This window comes from Punctularia strigosozonata, assembly GCF_000264995.1.
Source record: "Punctularia strigosozonata HHB-11173 SS5 unplaced genomic scaffold PUNSTscaffold_5, whole genome shotgun sequence".
NCBI lineage: Eukaryota > Fungi > Basidiomycota > Agaricomycetes > Corticiales > Punctulariaceae > Punctularia > Punctularia strigosozonata.
In genome coordinates, this window is record NW_006767437.1 from 804,378 (window position 1) to 818,541 (window position 14,164).

The 14,164-nt window shown below is 52.9% G+C and overlaps 4 protein-coding genes across 4 annotated transcripts; 1 reads left to right on the forward strand and 3 right to left on the reverse strand.

Moving 5' to 3' along the window:
- PUNSTDRAFT_101553 (glutamine-dependent NAD(+) synthetase with GAT domain-containing protein) lies at window positions 1–6,034 on the reverse strand. Its single transcript, XM_007382854.1, has 24 exons — window positions 5,916–6,034; window positions 5,764–5,795; window positions 5,622–5,707; window positions 5,450–5,566; window positions 5,284–5,400; window positions 5,148–5,226; window positions 5,002–5,090; window positions 4,834–4,951; window positions 4,644–4,772; window positions 4,524–4,591; window positions 4,367–4,454; window positions 4,223–4,311; window positions 4,020–4,171; window positions 3,783–3,960; window positions 3,487–3,729; window positions 3,390–3,427; window positions 3,243–3,336; window positions 3,129–3,195; window positions 2,944–3,072; window positions 2,452–2,891; window positions 1,792–2,398; window positions 850–1,740; window positions 395–787; window positions 1–333 (listed from the first exon to the last, which is right to left on the reverse strand). Exons 1-20 carry the CDS (start codon window positions 5,941–5,943, stop codon window positions 2,676–2,678), a joined length of 2,157 nt encoding a protein of 718 aa, XP_007382916.1. The 5' UTR covers window positions 5,944–6,034; the 3' UTR covers window positions 1–333; window positions 395–787; window positions 850–1,740; window positions 1,792–2,398; window positions 2,452–2,675.
- Window positions 6,035–9,579: 3,545 nt separating this feature from the next.
- PUNSTDRAFT_133427 (uncharacterized protein) lies at window positions 9,580–11,031 on the reverse strand (the record flags this gene model as incomplete). Its single annotated transcript, XM_007382855.1, has 9 exons — window positions 9,580–9,731; window positions 9,785–9,874; window positions 9,932–10,039; window positions 10,093–10,126; window positions 10,179–10,535; window positions 10,587–10,611; window positions 10,671–10,728; window positions 10,780–10,821; window positions 10,884–11,031. The coding sequence occupies 9 exons, from the start codon at window positions 11,029–11,031 to the stop codon at window positions 9,580–9,582; spliced, it is 1,014 nt and encodes a 337-aa protein (XP_007382917.1).
- Window positions 11,032–12,352: 1,321 nt separating this feature from the next.
- Window positions 12,353–13,265, forward strand: PUNSTDRAFT_133428 (translation initiation factor eIF4e; the record flags this gene model as incomplete). The annotated part of the gene is made up of 4 exons (XM_007382856.1): window positions 12,353–12,591; window positions 12,654–12,744; window positions 12,798–13,138; window positions 13,196–13,265. The coding sequence occupies 4 exons, from the start codon at window positions 12,353–12,355 to the stop codon at window positions 13,263–13,265; spliced, it is 741 nt and encodes a 246-aa protein (XP_007382918.1).
- A 399-nt stretch (window positions 13,266–13,664) lies between these two features.
- PUNSTDRAFT_113081 (uncharacterized protein) lies at window positions 13,665–14,036 on the reverse strand (the record flags this gene model as incomplete). Its single annotated transcript, XM_007382857.1, has 2 exons — window positions 13,665–13,696; window positions 13,748–14,036. 2 exons carry the CDS (start codon window positions 14,034–14,036, stop codon window positions 13,665–13,667), a joined length of 321 nt encoding a protein of 106 aa, XP_007382919.1.
- Between the last annotated feature and the right edge of the window lie 128 nt (window positions 14,037–14,164).

The window sequence follows — 14,164 nt, forward strand, 5'->3', positions numbered from 1 at the left end:
GCTGCACAGTGACCAGTGACCACGATGGCAGCCGCCGCGACGCTCTCAGCACCGACCATGTCCGCCGCCCAGGCTGTGGGCGAGTACCTGCAGTCCCCGGAAGACCTGCTCAAGATCGCCGCATTTCGCAAGCGACTCGAGAAGGAGAAGGCGTCCATCGACGCTCGTCTCCAGGCCGGCGTCAAGGACCAACTCGACGCGACCCGCACTGGGCTACGAAAGCTTTTCGGGACGCGAAACAATGTACAGGCTCTGCGCGATGAGATGGAAACTATCGATAGAATGTCGAGCGACCCCAAGAATGTCGTCCGGACGTTCGACCAGATCAGCAGGGTGCGCATGTCTCGATCGTCTGCCATTTGCTGCTCTCTGACACAATACGTGCTCTGCTTAGGTGTCTATGGTCCATCGTAACTTTGAGCAGACCGAAGAGATGGTCTCCAACCTACTCGCCATGTCTGCCCAGCTCGATCGGCTAGAGCGCCTCCTCGACGCCGATCGTGCCGACCTTCTTGGCGGCTCACCCAACCTGCTCGCCATCCACTTGCAACTTAATCAACTCGAGGCGTTCCGCAACCAGACGCTGCACCAGGCGAAGAAGGCCTCAGCACAGTCGCGCGACACGCTTAATAAGTGGTTCGAACGCCTCAACCGCTTGATCGAGGCTTTCGATGAATATATGTTCGCACTGGCCGCCAACGTATTACCTCTCGTACGCGCGGGACATCCCGAGGTCATCGTCAAGCTTGTCAAGATTGCCGAGATTGAGGGACGCGAAGACGAGAAGGTGGGACAGCATCAATTATCACATAGACCAACCCGAATGACACTTCGCGCCCTCTACTGCAGGCGATCGCGATTCGCCTCGTCAAGAAAGCCGCCAAGATGGACGCCGCGTCCAAGTTCAAGTCGATGCAGGCCAACGCGCGCCTCATCAAGCACTACCGCTCCAAGATCACAAAGGCGATCACGGACGAAATCAAGCGCAAGTTCACCGCCGCGTACGAGCAGGACGAGCGCGACCCGGGCGCGTTCCTCGACGGGCTCGGTAAATGGCTCTATCGTGACCTGATTGTGATCGAGGAGGAGGTCGTGCCGTGCTTCCCGCCCGAGTACGATATACACTCCCTCTTCGTGCGCGAGTACCACCGCGCGCTCAATACGACGCTCAAGCGCCTGATCGAATCCGCGCCCGAGGCCAGCGTGCTGCTCGAGCTTCACGGCTGGATCAAGGAGTACAAGAAGAACATGCAGGAACTGAGCGTACCGCCGGAGCTCCTCGAGCCACCATTGCTCGACGGCAAGGAGCAGTCGCTTATCGACGATTACCTCCAGCTCATCGTCGCCAAACTCGACGAGTGGTCCGCGAACCTGATGAAGACCGAGGTCGAGGCATTCACCACCCGCGCGGAACCGCCCGAAGTCGATGGCGACGGGTTGTACGGAACTCAGGGCGCCGTCATCCTCTTCCAGATGGTTAACCAGCAGTGCGACCTCGCGATAGAGTCTGGCCAGGGACTCATCCTCGCACGCGTGATTGGGGACGTCAACAGGGTCATGCGGAGTATACAGAGCCAATGGGTCAAGGTGATCGACGTCGAGCTTAAGCGCCATGTCGAGAAGCCCGAGGAAAGCCCCGATGGGCTGGTGGAATACCTTATCGCCCTCGCAAACGATCAAATCAAGTCCGCGGATTACGCAGAGGCGCTCAGCGGCCGACTCGAACCACTGGTCTCGCAGGTACTCTTTGTCGATGCCCATCCTACAGAAGTGACCCTAACGACATTGCAGAAATATAGCACACAGATCAGCGAAAAGCTTAATGACGCGATTGACGGTTACCTCGACGTGGCCAAAAAGTGCACGCAGACGCTGATAGACATCATCTTCACTGATCTGAAGTCCGCCGTGCGGAAACTCTTCCAGGCCGAGTGGTATGACGGCATCGCTGTGCAGATCGTCGAGACCATGCGCGACTACACGAACGACTACCAAGAGTACCTCAACCCGCAGTTGCTCGAGATCCTCGTCGAGGACCTGCTCGAGCACTTCCTCGTCACATACATCACGGCGCTGGGCAATGCGAGCAAGCTTCGTATGCCAGCAGCGACAAACCGGATCAAGGACGACGTGAGCGCGGCGTTTGGCTACTTCGCGACGCTCAAGCCGCCGAAGGAGCTTGAGGTCAATTTTGAGGTACTGGAGATGATCCTCGCGATGCTTGAGGCGTCGAAGAGCCTCGTGTTCCTCTCTTATTGGCAATTCGCCAAGGTCCACGGCCCGAACCTGGCGTTCGTGGAGGGGCTGATGAGGGCGAGGGGGGACTTCGATCGCAGTGCGGCAAACGAGGTGATGGATAGCATACGAAGGAAGGTGAAGGAAGAGAATCTGACGGATCGTGCGTACATCTCCTCGTGGTTCCTTCGAGCTGTTGCTGATGGAAATCGTCAGCTCCGGAACCGACGATCATGAAGAAGGTAACCGTGCAAAGCACGTTCTCCAAGATTGTGAACGCTGCATCAGCGGTTTCCGCGTTCCGGTCAGGAGTCTGAGCGCCACGATCTCTCAGATGATTCCGACGTTGCATTGCTCTGGACCACGCATCTGTAATCTACGCATACACTGTACAACAACATTTGTATTCTTCGTTATACTTGGCTATATCTGTTTGAGTTCTAGTCGGATTTCTTGGATTTGTCCGGCAGCGACTTCGCCAGCTCGTCGATCTTGCGGAACTGCCAAGGGAATCGCACTGGGTAGAGGAACGGCCGCAGGTCGAAACGGTTATCATCCGGACTATACGATTCAGCGTGGTACGACGGCGTGAGCGTCGTCATTTTGTGCCTGTTCCGAGCATAGTGGAAGAAGAATAACTTGACCTTCTCCGCGATCTAGGCCCGGGCATCAACAGGGCGTATGTGATCGAAGGAAGGAGACACGAACTTGGAGAGGAGAAAGTCTGGTTCCCCATTGAACTAGCAGCTTGGTATACATACTGAAGGGCCCGCATTTATCGATCTTACGCAGACGGCCGTACACAGATAGATCCTCGTAAGTCATGCCCATGTCAGCCTAATGATGCTAGTCAGTCACCCAATGACACCAAGTACGCGGGTGGAGAACGGTACCTCATCGGATTGCACGTAGGTCTCCGTGATGGGTTCGAGTTCAGCCGTAGGTACAGCGTTGAGGAACCTGGAAATCCGTGAGGACGAGCATATCATATTAACGTTGTGGCTCACGTATCAAGTACTGGGAGCTCGAAAGCGTCGCGAGCGTACGCGATGAACTTCTTCAAGTCCGTCTTACTGATAGCCCCAATCGGGTTGACGTCGGCTAATCATAATATGAGCCGGAGTTAGAGTGCCAAATGGGACATCACGACGTACCCGATGAACAATCATATTTGGTGAGGTATCCTCGCAGACTGTTTGAAGGATGAAAACTGAAAATTGACACTGTTGTCGTGAGAGTTGCTATCCTTACCTCTCATCAACGTTGGCACTGCCCAACACCAGCAGACCGCCGTACTTCCCTCGAACCCAAGGAAGTAGCTGAGCGAACATATATGCCAATACCATACGCAGCCTCGCTTGGATGTTCTGCAGCGCGAAATTCTCCGCCTCGGATCCCCCGTGGACCTTGAACTTCGGACGCAGGCCAGTCACGAAGCCGAACAGGTCGCGTACGGAGGTCACCACCGTGTCCATATTGAGATCCACATGATAACTATGTCACGCTTCAGTCGTCTTGCAATCGTGTCGGTGGCGTAGAATACTTGCCTTCCGATAGCGTCCGCAAGCTCTTTCGCCCTGCCCCTTGTTTCCGTGCTGGAGTTTTCGGTGCCCATATAACATGTGTGAAATATCCTGTTGCAAAACTCGCGAGGGTCTGTAGGGACGTAGGTAGATTCGGCCGGCTCTCCCGTCATGCGGCGCGCGTCTGCAATGACATTTTCGTCTGCGGCAAGCGCGTCCCGTCAGCCAACAAGATCTTGAAAGGGGGGAAACACACATCACCTCCGCGAGATGCAGCTTCTGCTACCAGCCGGCACATGGAATAAACAATCGTGGCTGTCGCACAGCTGTCAATGCCCCCGCTGAGTGGAACGAAGTAGCCCTGGGTACGCGATCGTCGAAGGTAGTCCCAAAGCCAACATGCTGGTCCAAGCCTAAGGTGCATTGTTCAGGTGAGTTTGGGGAGTGCAGAGATCACTACTTACGCGATCTCTTCCTCAGGCCTATGATATTGCAGCTCAAAGCCGAGGCCAAGAGCTCCCTTGTCCGTCTCCTCGACATGCACTTCGCCAATCTGAATGGGGTTCCTGTAGCATCGTACGCTGCACAGACAAGAGGGAACAATTTACCAGATCGGCGTCCACCTTCTCAGCAGAGCTTAATGGGAAATCCACCTCGATGCGTTGGTAACGCTCTGCACCAGCTGCTTGCATGGAGCTGTGAATGCGTACAACATACGATCGACCTTCTAGGAGCTGGCTCATGGATCAGTCAGCTGCGACTCACCGGCTATTCTTCCCTGCCCTATGAGAGCGAACGTCTTCGACGTCGACGGTAGCCGTTACAACTTCAACCTATAGGGATCATTGACTTACATAGCAAGGGTTTACGATAATCGGTGCTTACCTCATTGAGGGAGAATTGAGAGCCTTGCGCGACGATTACGCCGTTGACCGCAATCATAGCGCATCCATCGTAGTATAAGCGATCTCCGTCACAACCCTGTTGATTAGCGTATAGGTAGACACCTCCAAGCTGAAGAATATTCAGGGCGGATCAGCACCATCCACCAGACCGTCTGGACCACCAAGCTGACCTTTTGCGTAGCTTCCTTAATGAGTTCAACCCTCGTGTGGAGCTTGCGAAGCTCATGATGGCTACCAGAAGAATTCGTGAAGATCTCAACTCCATCGAGGCCCATAAGGATATGAGGGCTAGAAGGCATCAAAAACTGATCGGCGATAAGGCACGAAGACGAGCAAACCTGGCTGGGGTGAACAGTTCTTCGCAAAGCTCGACACCGATGCAAGTGTCTGTAGTGCTGACGACTGCATCGCCAAAAGGAACTTTGATCTGTTCGGCGCAGACGTTGATTACGTTCACATCGCATTATATTGAATCATGACACACCTGACCGGTGACTTTCTGGAGCATGCGAGGTAGATAGTGGTCTTCGGTTTGACGATGCTTCTGCCATGGCGTGAAATATCTGATAGAGGTATATCAGTTCATGTTGGATAGAGCAGACCAGAACCACAGTATGCACCGAAGTTCTCGATAATTACCATCATTCGCCAGCCACATTTTCGGGCGAATGAGGAGGATGCGCCTATCGTGAATAATCACACGGCAATTGTAAATCACATTTTTGTGGACGACGGGCCTGAGCTATCTGATCAACATACATCCATGCAAAGGAGAAGAGAACGCACATGCCGATATCGCAGACAATCCCCTGAGCTGCGCCGCCCTCCAGGATCTGCGCAAGAACCTCCCAGGAGTGCAGATGAGTATCACCCTCCAAGAAATGATCGAGACAGCCATAGCCTCTGCAAGGCATAGCGTTCAGAATCCTGCCTTCGTGACAATCATCCGGCGGCGTACGGAATCTCAAGTTCGGGCCCGACGCGAAGTGTTGCACCTCGTTCCTTGGCTATCCTGATGCTCTCCAGGATACGCTTCAGGTTGCCCTATCGAAGTCGTAAGCATCTCATCACGACACGCCTAGCGCATCCGTCGCGCTCACGTCGAAATCGAGTGCCCATTGATTGAGAGAGCTAATGGACATTAGTGGCCCTCAATCAGCTACCAATGTCCCGTTGCAGGCGAAGACGCTCCACTAACCACCTAAACGTGAAGCTGGTATCATACGTGCGTCCGATGATGAATGTCAAGCATACGTTGCAAGAGTGATCAGATGTCCCATTCGCGGTTTATACGCGTCTTTATTAGTCCAGACTGTAGAATGTCACACTGGTCCTCTCTCAACGAATAGTTTTGTTAGTGGTTGAGTTGACCCGGTGAAACGATTGTGGTGAAGTGAGCGATACAACAGCATCTGAATCAGTCGAGAACTCGCGGACCGCGACGCGCAATTCAGTGACTCGGTCGCAGCCCCCTATTACCTACGCCTCCCTTGACGTCGACATCGCCAGTATTGTCCGTGTCCACCTACCTCATCCATGGTTATCCATCACGCTAAAAAGTACACCAGGGGCTCTTTGCATGATGAGCCCGGTACACCGCGGCACGCGCCCCGTGGCTTCGACACGGCTTCATATTCCGCCCACGACTTCGATTCCCTACAAGCGGCAGTTCTGCAGCCATCGATTGACTGAACTCCACATAGTACACACAATGCATCTGGATTACGGAACACCTCGTACGCCAGAGCCAGTCATGCTGCCGCAGCATACTATACAAAGGGGGAGCTTTGTCTGGTTACTCACGTCGAGAGTGACCTCCACCCGATTTCACCAAGGTTACGTCTACCCAGCCGCCGTTATGGACCATGAACATTGATAATGTCCGCGGAGGACCGCAACTCCTCTGTTGCTTGCGGAGATGGTCCCATACTACTTCCAGGCGAGGTCACCGGAAGCTCATGTTGGTCTTTCATTTCAGAAACGGAAACGAATCTTGCTGAAGCCGACTCTGCCATCGTCAGAGCCGACGAGTACGTCCAGAGTGATCTCTTCGCCCGGAGTATGGTCGGTATGCTCGCTGAGGCATCTTAGTGTGATGACCGGCGAGCGCAGCGAGCCAGTTGACCCCCCAAACACTGCGAACTCCCCCTTGTGTTCTGCAGATTTGCGCATCCATACGTGAACTGTACCAGCTGAATAGGTAGACCGTCAGGTGAATAGAAGCAACTTGAGGCAACCAAGATATGACGAACTTCTCGTGCCTCGTAGAACTATTTGATCCTGGGGGCCGGCGAAACAGCTTGGGCCAGAAAACTCGACTGACAGAGATGTAAAGAACGCGTGGAGCAATCGGAGCCTCGGTTTCTGAAATCGGTATCCGTCCGGCTCCTCGATTTTCCACAGCCTTGGACTCTGTATACGGTGTCATGATCATGGAAGCGCAAACTATTAGTTATCGACAACCTACTTTTCTTCCGTAAGACACCAATGCATAGTATCCTTGACTATTGCTCGCCACGATGTGGCTAATTTCATGCAGCAAAGGTTGTCGGTGCATTATTGCGTCCTTATCATGCTCCGGGTCCGCGTCCTCATGAAGTACTGCCGATCACTGATCAGAATTACGGTCCTGCTTGCAGAGGATAGCTGCTGAGTTAATTCTCAATACATACATATTAATTCGTTGTGCTGCTCGCGTCCAATTCTGGGCCTCGAGTCCCTAGAAAGATACACCGCCGAGAGGATGAGGTAGGATGTTTCAGGGACATGAGCTGCGACCCGTAGACAAAAACGTTTGTTGGGGGTCATTTCTCGCTCGATTGATATCTGTGGCAAAGAGGAATTGGCGGCATCGGACTAGGAAAACAAACTCAATGATAACATGCGGTGCCGACTGATCACTACATACCGCGGTTGACTTACAAATCGACTTCGAGTCATTTCAGCGCATGTTTGCTTCAAGAGGGACGTTCTCGCACTCACAAATCTGATGAGCTGTGCACCCTCCGCAGACCAGAAAGTGTCCTTGACGCGGGATCGTGCCAAGCAATTGCTCACACGTTCGCGTAGAAGTTCTTTACCATCCGCAGCACGCTGAGGTTTACCCTTATGGTCTTCGACAAGGATGCTAGTGGTGAAGGTGCCGTAGACTCCCGGTGAATTTCGAACACGGATCTGATCTGGAAGTTCGTTAACCAGGTTGAAGTTAGTTTTCTCAAGTCTTTCCCCATCTCGAATCCAGATCCCTTTCGTGGTTCTTTCAAGAAAGAAGTCCCCAGAGAACATCCTGGTCAGGAAGGAACATGTCAAAACGGCGGTCTGGCTGAATTGAAGATGTAGACGAGATATGCTCACGATAAGAGTTGCAGCGGCAATGGTTCTGGCTCTTCGGCCTTCTTGGTGTAACGTATCTGCTCTCCTGTCGAGGAGTCGGTCACTGGAACTTTGAGTACTCTCAAGGTTCGATCCCACCTGCCGATGTCTGGTGAGCATGCGAAGATACGGTAGTTCGATGTATGACATACCCTGCGGTGACAAGTATATTCTTGCTTCTCGACAGACACAAAGCTATCACCGATTGCCCCTGGTGCTCGACAAGCACTTTCGCGGTTGCCTGATGAACATCAGGATCCGCAGTTGCTTGACCAACCGCAGCGCGACGCGTCGAACTTTCGTCAACGAATCCTTCCTCTGCCAGGTTCAGGAACATGCACAAAGGAGTGCGCATTATGGAATAAACGAGTAAAACCGTGAGATGGTGCACTTTGACACCGTCCTTCTTGTGGATGGCAGCAAGCCATGACGGCGAGGTTCTTTGTTCAAAAGTCTCCCACATTCTCTCCGTCGCTAAGCACGATCCAGTTCAGTCACCTTGAAAGCTTGTCGTACGGAGCTGATAGCTCCCCAACGTCTACGAGCTCACCAGTTTCAGGGACATCTTGCAAGCGTTGCCTGCAGGATTCCGTGTCGGATCGAGTGTTATTCGGTGGAACTGACTCCCCCCCGGTGGCTTCTCTTACACCCAGAGTTTGTAAGTCTGTACCTCTTTCGAGGTCAGGAGAGGTTGTCATCTTCAAGATACTACCCAGCGAAGTCCATGTCCGCTCGAGGAGCGGACGCGAGACAACACGCTCGTTTGCCTCAGACCTGTTGCTGCTACCCTCCGGTTGTCGATGTTCATTCCCTTTTCCATTGCCGTGTCGCATTTTTCCAGCTTCGTGCGATAACTCAGGTTGAGGACATCTTCGCTGATTCACTAGATTCGGCACTTACCTTCCCTTTTCAGGAGAGAAACCAACTTTAGCCCCGATGTGTCTGAACCTGAAGCTGTATTCAGTTTTTCCCCTTGATACACACGTGAGTGGCGCGCCTTCGATGCTCTGATATTGAATCGCCGAGCTACTCTTCTTCTGTATACCACCGGATACGTTCTGAAGCAACGAGCATAGCCAAGGGAGTCGAGTGTGTGTATCATCCGCCCGCAACTCGTGCACGGTAGGGTGCGACTCGCCCTGAGAGGGTCGCTGTAGCGCTCTCAATTCTTCTTGCTTCGAATTTGGCTTCTCGACGTCGCCCTGTGACTCCGATTGAATATGTCCTGGGAGAAGCCAAGTCAGAGCGATTATCAAGCCTAAACCACTGGCGATTGTAGCGGCAGTCGTGATAGCCGAAGTAACCTTATTCTAAGAAAGGCAGTGTCAGATACTGGGGCAGCCGATACTAAAGATGTGTACCTGATCTGATGCATATACATATACCATTATGGCGACAGCAAAACACAGCATCGAGGGAACTAGGGTGAGCATGGGGGAGTGATGTAGCCAAACACGGAGGATGTGTGGGATTTCATCAAGACTGAAAGGTTCGGGAAGGTCAGATTTGACGATGCGAGGGAGGTAGTATATTAGAAAGGCCGCTCACAATTTGGTCTCGATCCATGCGTACCCTGCGAGACTGTTTACGGCGCAGGCAATGCTCAGCACTAGGGAAAGATACCAGAACGCCGCGAATGTTGCGTTGGCATCGGCCGCTGACTTGCTTGTGCCACCTTGAAACTGCAGCATTGTGGCTATTTAAGACCATGAAGCGGAATTGTTTGAGAGAGGCAGACGATACACCTACCAGTCACGCCGCTAAGCAAGGTGGCTACCGCTGTCAAGTACGTGTAACGAGAAGATCTCTCTTGTTGTTCCCTCTTTAAGACAGTGATTGCTTTGAATGCGACATAAGCATGTTTCGTTCGATACCAATACGTGATATCCGCCATACCTTCCTTCCTGAGTGACGTAATCACTTCACACATGCCATCCATATCGTGTTTGATATGTTTCGAGAGCTCGAGCATGAACAACCGAATAGTATGTTCTCGGAATCTCGCTGGAGGTTGGAAATTGTCATCGAAATATGCTTTAACTACACAAAATACCCACCTCGTGGGAAATCACTGCAGTGCAGGAACCAAAACTGCATACTAGAATCAGGGTAGGACATAGCCCCTTCAAGCAAGCAGACTTACCTCGAGGTCTTCTTCGAACGCCGTCAACGACCCTTCCCCTGCATGTCGCCTGAAATCCGGCACCGCCATGAGGCAATTGTAGAAGGTGCGAAGTGACACGAGCACTTTTTTCAGTTGCGTGGTGAAATATTCTGAACTCGCGCCAGGTTGTTCGAAATGATGGCCATTGAGCTTGTACCCATAGTATTCCTGGCGCCCGTCTTGGAACTGAATCTTTCCATCCTGCGGATACAAGGCTGCGGCGTTTTCGTAGACGAGGAAGTGAAGAATTTCCAGGGCCTTGTCAAGCCTTATGACTGAATGAATCACCTCGTGATGCCGGCAAATCGAGCGAATATCCCGTGCCATCATTGAGAGCTGATATACCATGTTAGTATGTGCTATACAAGCAGAGATCCCAACGCGCACCTGTTCTCTGAGCAGAGTAACACTCCTGCAAAGAATCAGACAATCAAGTTGAGATCGAGCACTTTGCGTTGGCACAGAGCTTACTTCTGAAACTGCTTGAAGGAGTCGACCCTCTTTGCATCGACCCGTTCTCTGCCTGAGACTAACAGCCGATTGTTGCAGTATACCCTGATTGAAGCGGTGTAACACTCACCCTGAGCTGATATTTCTGGAAACCCCCAGGTCGTTGTAGCGCCTACGGGGTAGATCATATTCTATCTCAGAGGGGAGGGAATGAGATGGATGACATGTGCTTACTTTCGCCAGAGGAGAGTAGGACACTACGAATGATCCCGTTAAAATGGCGGTCCGTTACGTTGACGGGTTGTGTTGGTGGAGGGGGAAAGGCGCCGAGTAACGCGAAACCATTCATCTTCGTAGAGTCTTCAGACTCTACGGGCGCCATGGGTGGCTCCTGGCTAGATGACGGCGGTGAGATGCGCCCGAACATCAAGAGGTACGATTGTCGGAACAGTGCGATGGACGGGAGATGAAAGCAGGTGTCCTTATAGCTGCAGACCTTTCGCATGTCCTTGATTACGTTTCAGACGTGGATGTAAAGTAAGTTGCATCCTACGTACCACCCAGAATAGCCCCATAAGCGCCAGGTGGCGTCCTGCGGGAAAGCAAGATGCCACATGTTCACGACATTTCGAGGTTGGACCGCATAACGCACCTAGTACCGCGTTGGATTCTGGGATCAACTGTGGAGCAGTCTTGTGTTATATAAACCTTGATTGGCTGGAGTCGGGTTCTGGGAAAGTCTAGATATTCAATCCTATTTCTTTCGTGCGATTACAGAGCGCTCGGCGAGAGACCGGCACCACTGTCCAATCCACCGTGAGCTATGGCCGTCGCTATATATATGCGTCTCCACGGGCAATCTTGAGACTCTGGATCAGCTGGAGAAAGGAGCTACCAGACTAGAAAGTAAAAACACACTATTTTCGCCGTGCTTCCCCCGATGTCTGCGCATTAGAACGACGCCTCATGGATGTATCCGATTCTTCATGATTCTTGTTTCAAAGCATACTTAATCTGCGCGCAACGTGTGATACGCCACTGTCCGGTGGAGACACGGGCGCCTATGTCAAACTTTCTCATCGGTATCAGAACGGCACGATCCCATGTTCGCTGCCTCATGGACGGCATGGACGGAACTTTGTTAAGGCCGACGTCCATGTGAACACACGCAGTGAATGCCTTTATCCCAAGATGGAAAACCGGGTGAGTCTTGGAAACAGGAAGACAGCTTGCTCAGTTTCTCATATGGCCGGATCCGAACACGCTCTTCTTCCACGATTCCAACAAGCCGATATCGAAGCGTCGTTCGGATGGATCCATACCTAAGAATAAGCGCGAAGCACGGCACAGTCGGAGCTGCTCCATGAGCAAGAGAAGAAAGGTTTGCAAGGTGGTGTCGTTGAGGATGCATGTCATGTCGGTGAACGCTGCTTGAATGCAACTTTGAGCTGGGTAGCATGAGCTCAGGAAACAGGTTTGCACGTCGTACGAGTCCACTCAATCTGTAGATAGCGAGACAGTAGTGCGGGGTATACAGCACAAGCTCGTCAACGCGGAAGTGGCAAGAGGTGGCAAGTGCGTGCCGCGGCTCAAACCCTCGTATAATCTCGTTTTCCCCTCCCTCGTTGTACCACGGCTCCGCATCCACATTCTCACTTATTGCTCATTATTGCAACTATCACCCCTGTCAACTACTGCATCACATGGCCGGTTACTTTTCCAACCACTCACAATCCCAATCGCGTTTCCCGAGCGCGAATGCTACGAACGCGCCGTCATCGACCACGACTGCAGTGGCTGCGCCCGGTAAACCAACAAGGATACCCTCCTCAGGCCGCTTCTCGACATCCGTATCGTCCTCCGGCGACGACAAGACGTTGACGAGAGACAAAAGCCGTTCCGGTAATGGGACGCCTACAGGTGTACACCCTCTGAAAAACACGTATGTTCGTGCAATCGCCCGGTTTGGGTCTTCTTCGCGCATCTGAAGCCCTGTTCCCGCAGCTGGGTTTTTTGGTTCCGCCAACAACGTGCTCCTGGAAACAAGACACTCAACTATGAGGAGGGTATCAAGAAGGTCGCGGCATTCAGCTCTGTGAGCCGCACCCCCACCGTCGTCGCACTCCGTTCTCAACTTGGATGGCATAGGTCGAATCCTTCTGGTCCCTCTGGACACACGTCAATCCTCCGTCGGCTCTCCAGCCGACGACGGACTACCTCCTCTTCCACTCGGGCGTACGCCGACCGGTATGGGAAGATCCCGTCAACATCTCGGGCGGGAAATGGATCCTTCGTCTTAAGAAGGGGGTGGCGGACCGTATCTGGGAGGATTTGGTCCTAGCGATCATTGGCGACCAGTTCGCCGACGCGGACAGCCTGGATAAGGATGGACCGGAGATATGTGGCTGCACGATTAGCGTGAGGCAGAGCGAGGACGTTGTGCAGCTGTGGAACCGCCAGGAGAAGCCCGAGGTCAAAGAGAAGATCAGGTATGTTCCCCAACTATCCACCTGCCTGCGGGCCTCGCTCATGTCATGGCATCACAGGGAGACCATGCGAAGAGTACTAAACCTTCCCGCCTCCACGATCATCGAGTACAAATCGAACAATGGTTAGCTTGATACCGCATTCGTCGCCTGCGTATTGCATGTTGATCTCCCGGTTAGACTCCATGCAAGACCGGTCAACCTTCCGGCCGGCACCTTCCAGTGACCGTACCCCCCTATCATGATAAGCAAAGTGGACCACCAACCTCTGAAGTGGTTACTTGAGCCGCTTAGGGCAGCGAATATGTGCGTCGCTGGTGTTCACGAATCACCTATGTAGCATTGCAAGACTGCGCGACGAATGTGATTGCATGCGCGTCAGTCTGCTGGCACTGAAATTGTGTTCACTGTATCCATCTGTAGGAGGAAACCGCGTTGCTTGCAACTGTGATTAAGATATATCGTGATACTGAACAGCGGCCCAGCTGGAGTATTAAGAGCAGATGCCGATTGCTGAACGTATATTTGTCTATTTTCTCCTTTTCGCGCGTCGACTGTCCTCTGCGGAGCAGAATTCAGAAAAGAACAACGCAGACAGGATGGGCAACCTACCCTTGCTGCTGACTTTCTTCGGTGCGCCCTTTCCCCTTGCTTTCCGGTCCTCGACGTCCATAAGCCTCTGTTCCTCTGCCTCGTTCATAACTTTAAGTTCGCGGAACTCCCGCAATGCCTGGGGAATATCGAGTTCCTCCGGGTAATATTTGAGGAGAGCAGGCCCGATGAGGCGTCGCCGAAGGTATTTCGCGCCGGTGCGGGCGGATGTGGGGTTGTATGATGTTTGGAAGATGCTGCATCGCAGGCGGGTGAGCGCCGCGAGGCGTGAAGGCGCTATTGTCGCCATGCTAGCTTGTGTTGGATCCTCTGAGGGCAGCTACGGCCTGCGAGCCGCAGTATGAACAGAACGGAGCCCCGAGTGGACGTCGTGAGTGGATGAAGACGCCGACGAAGTCGGTGCCAACGCGCAGCAAC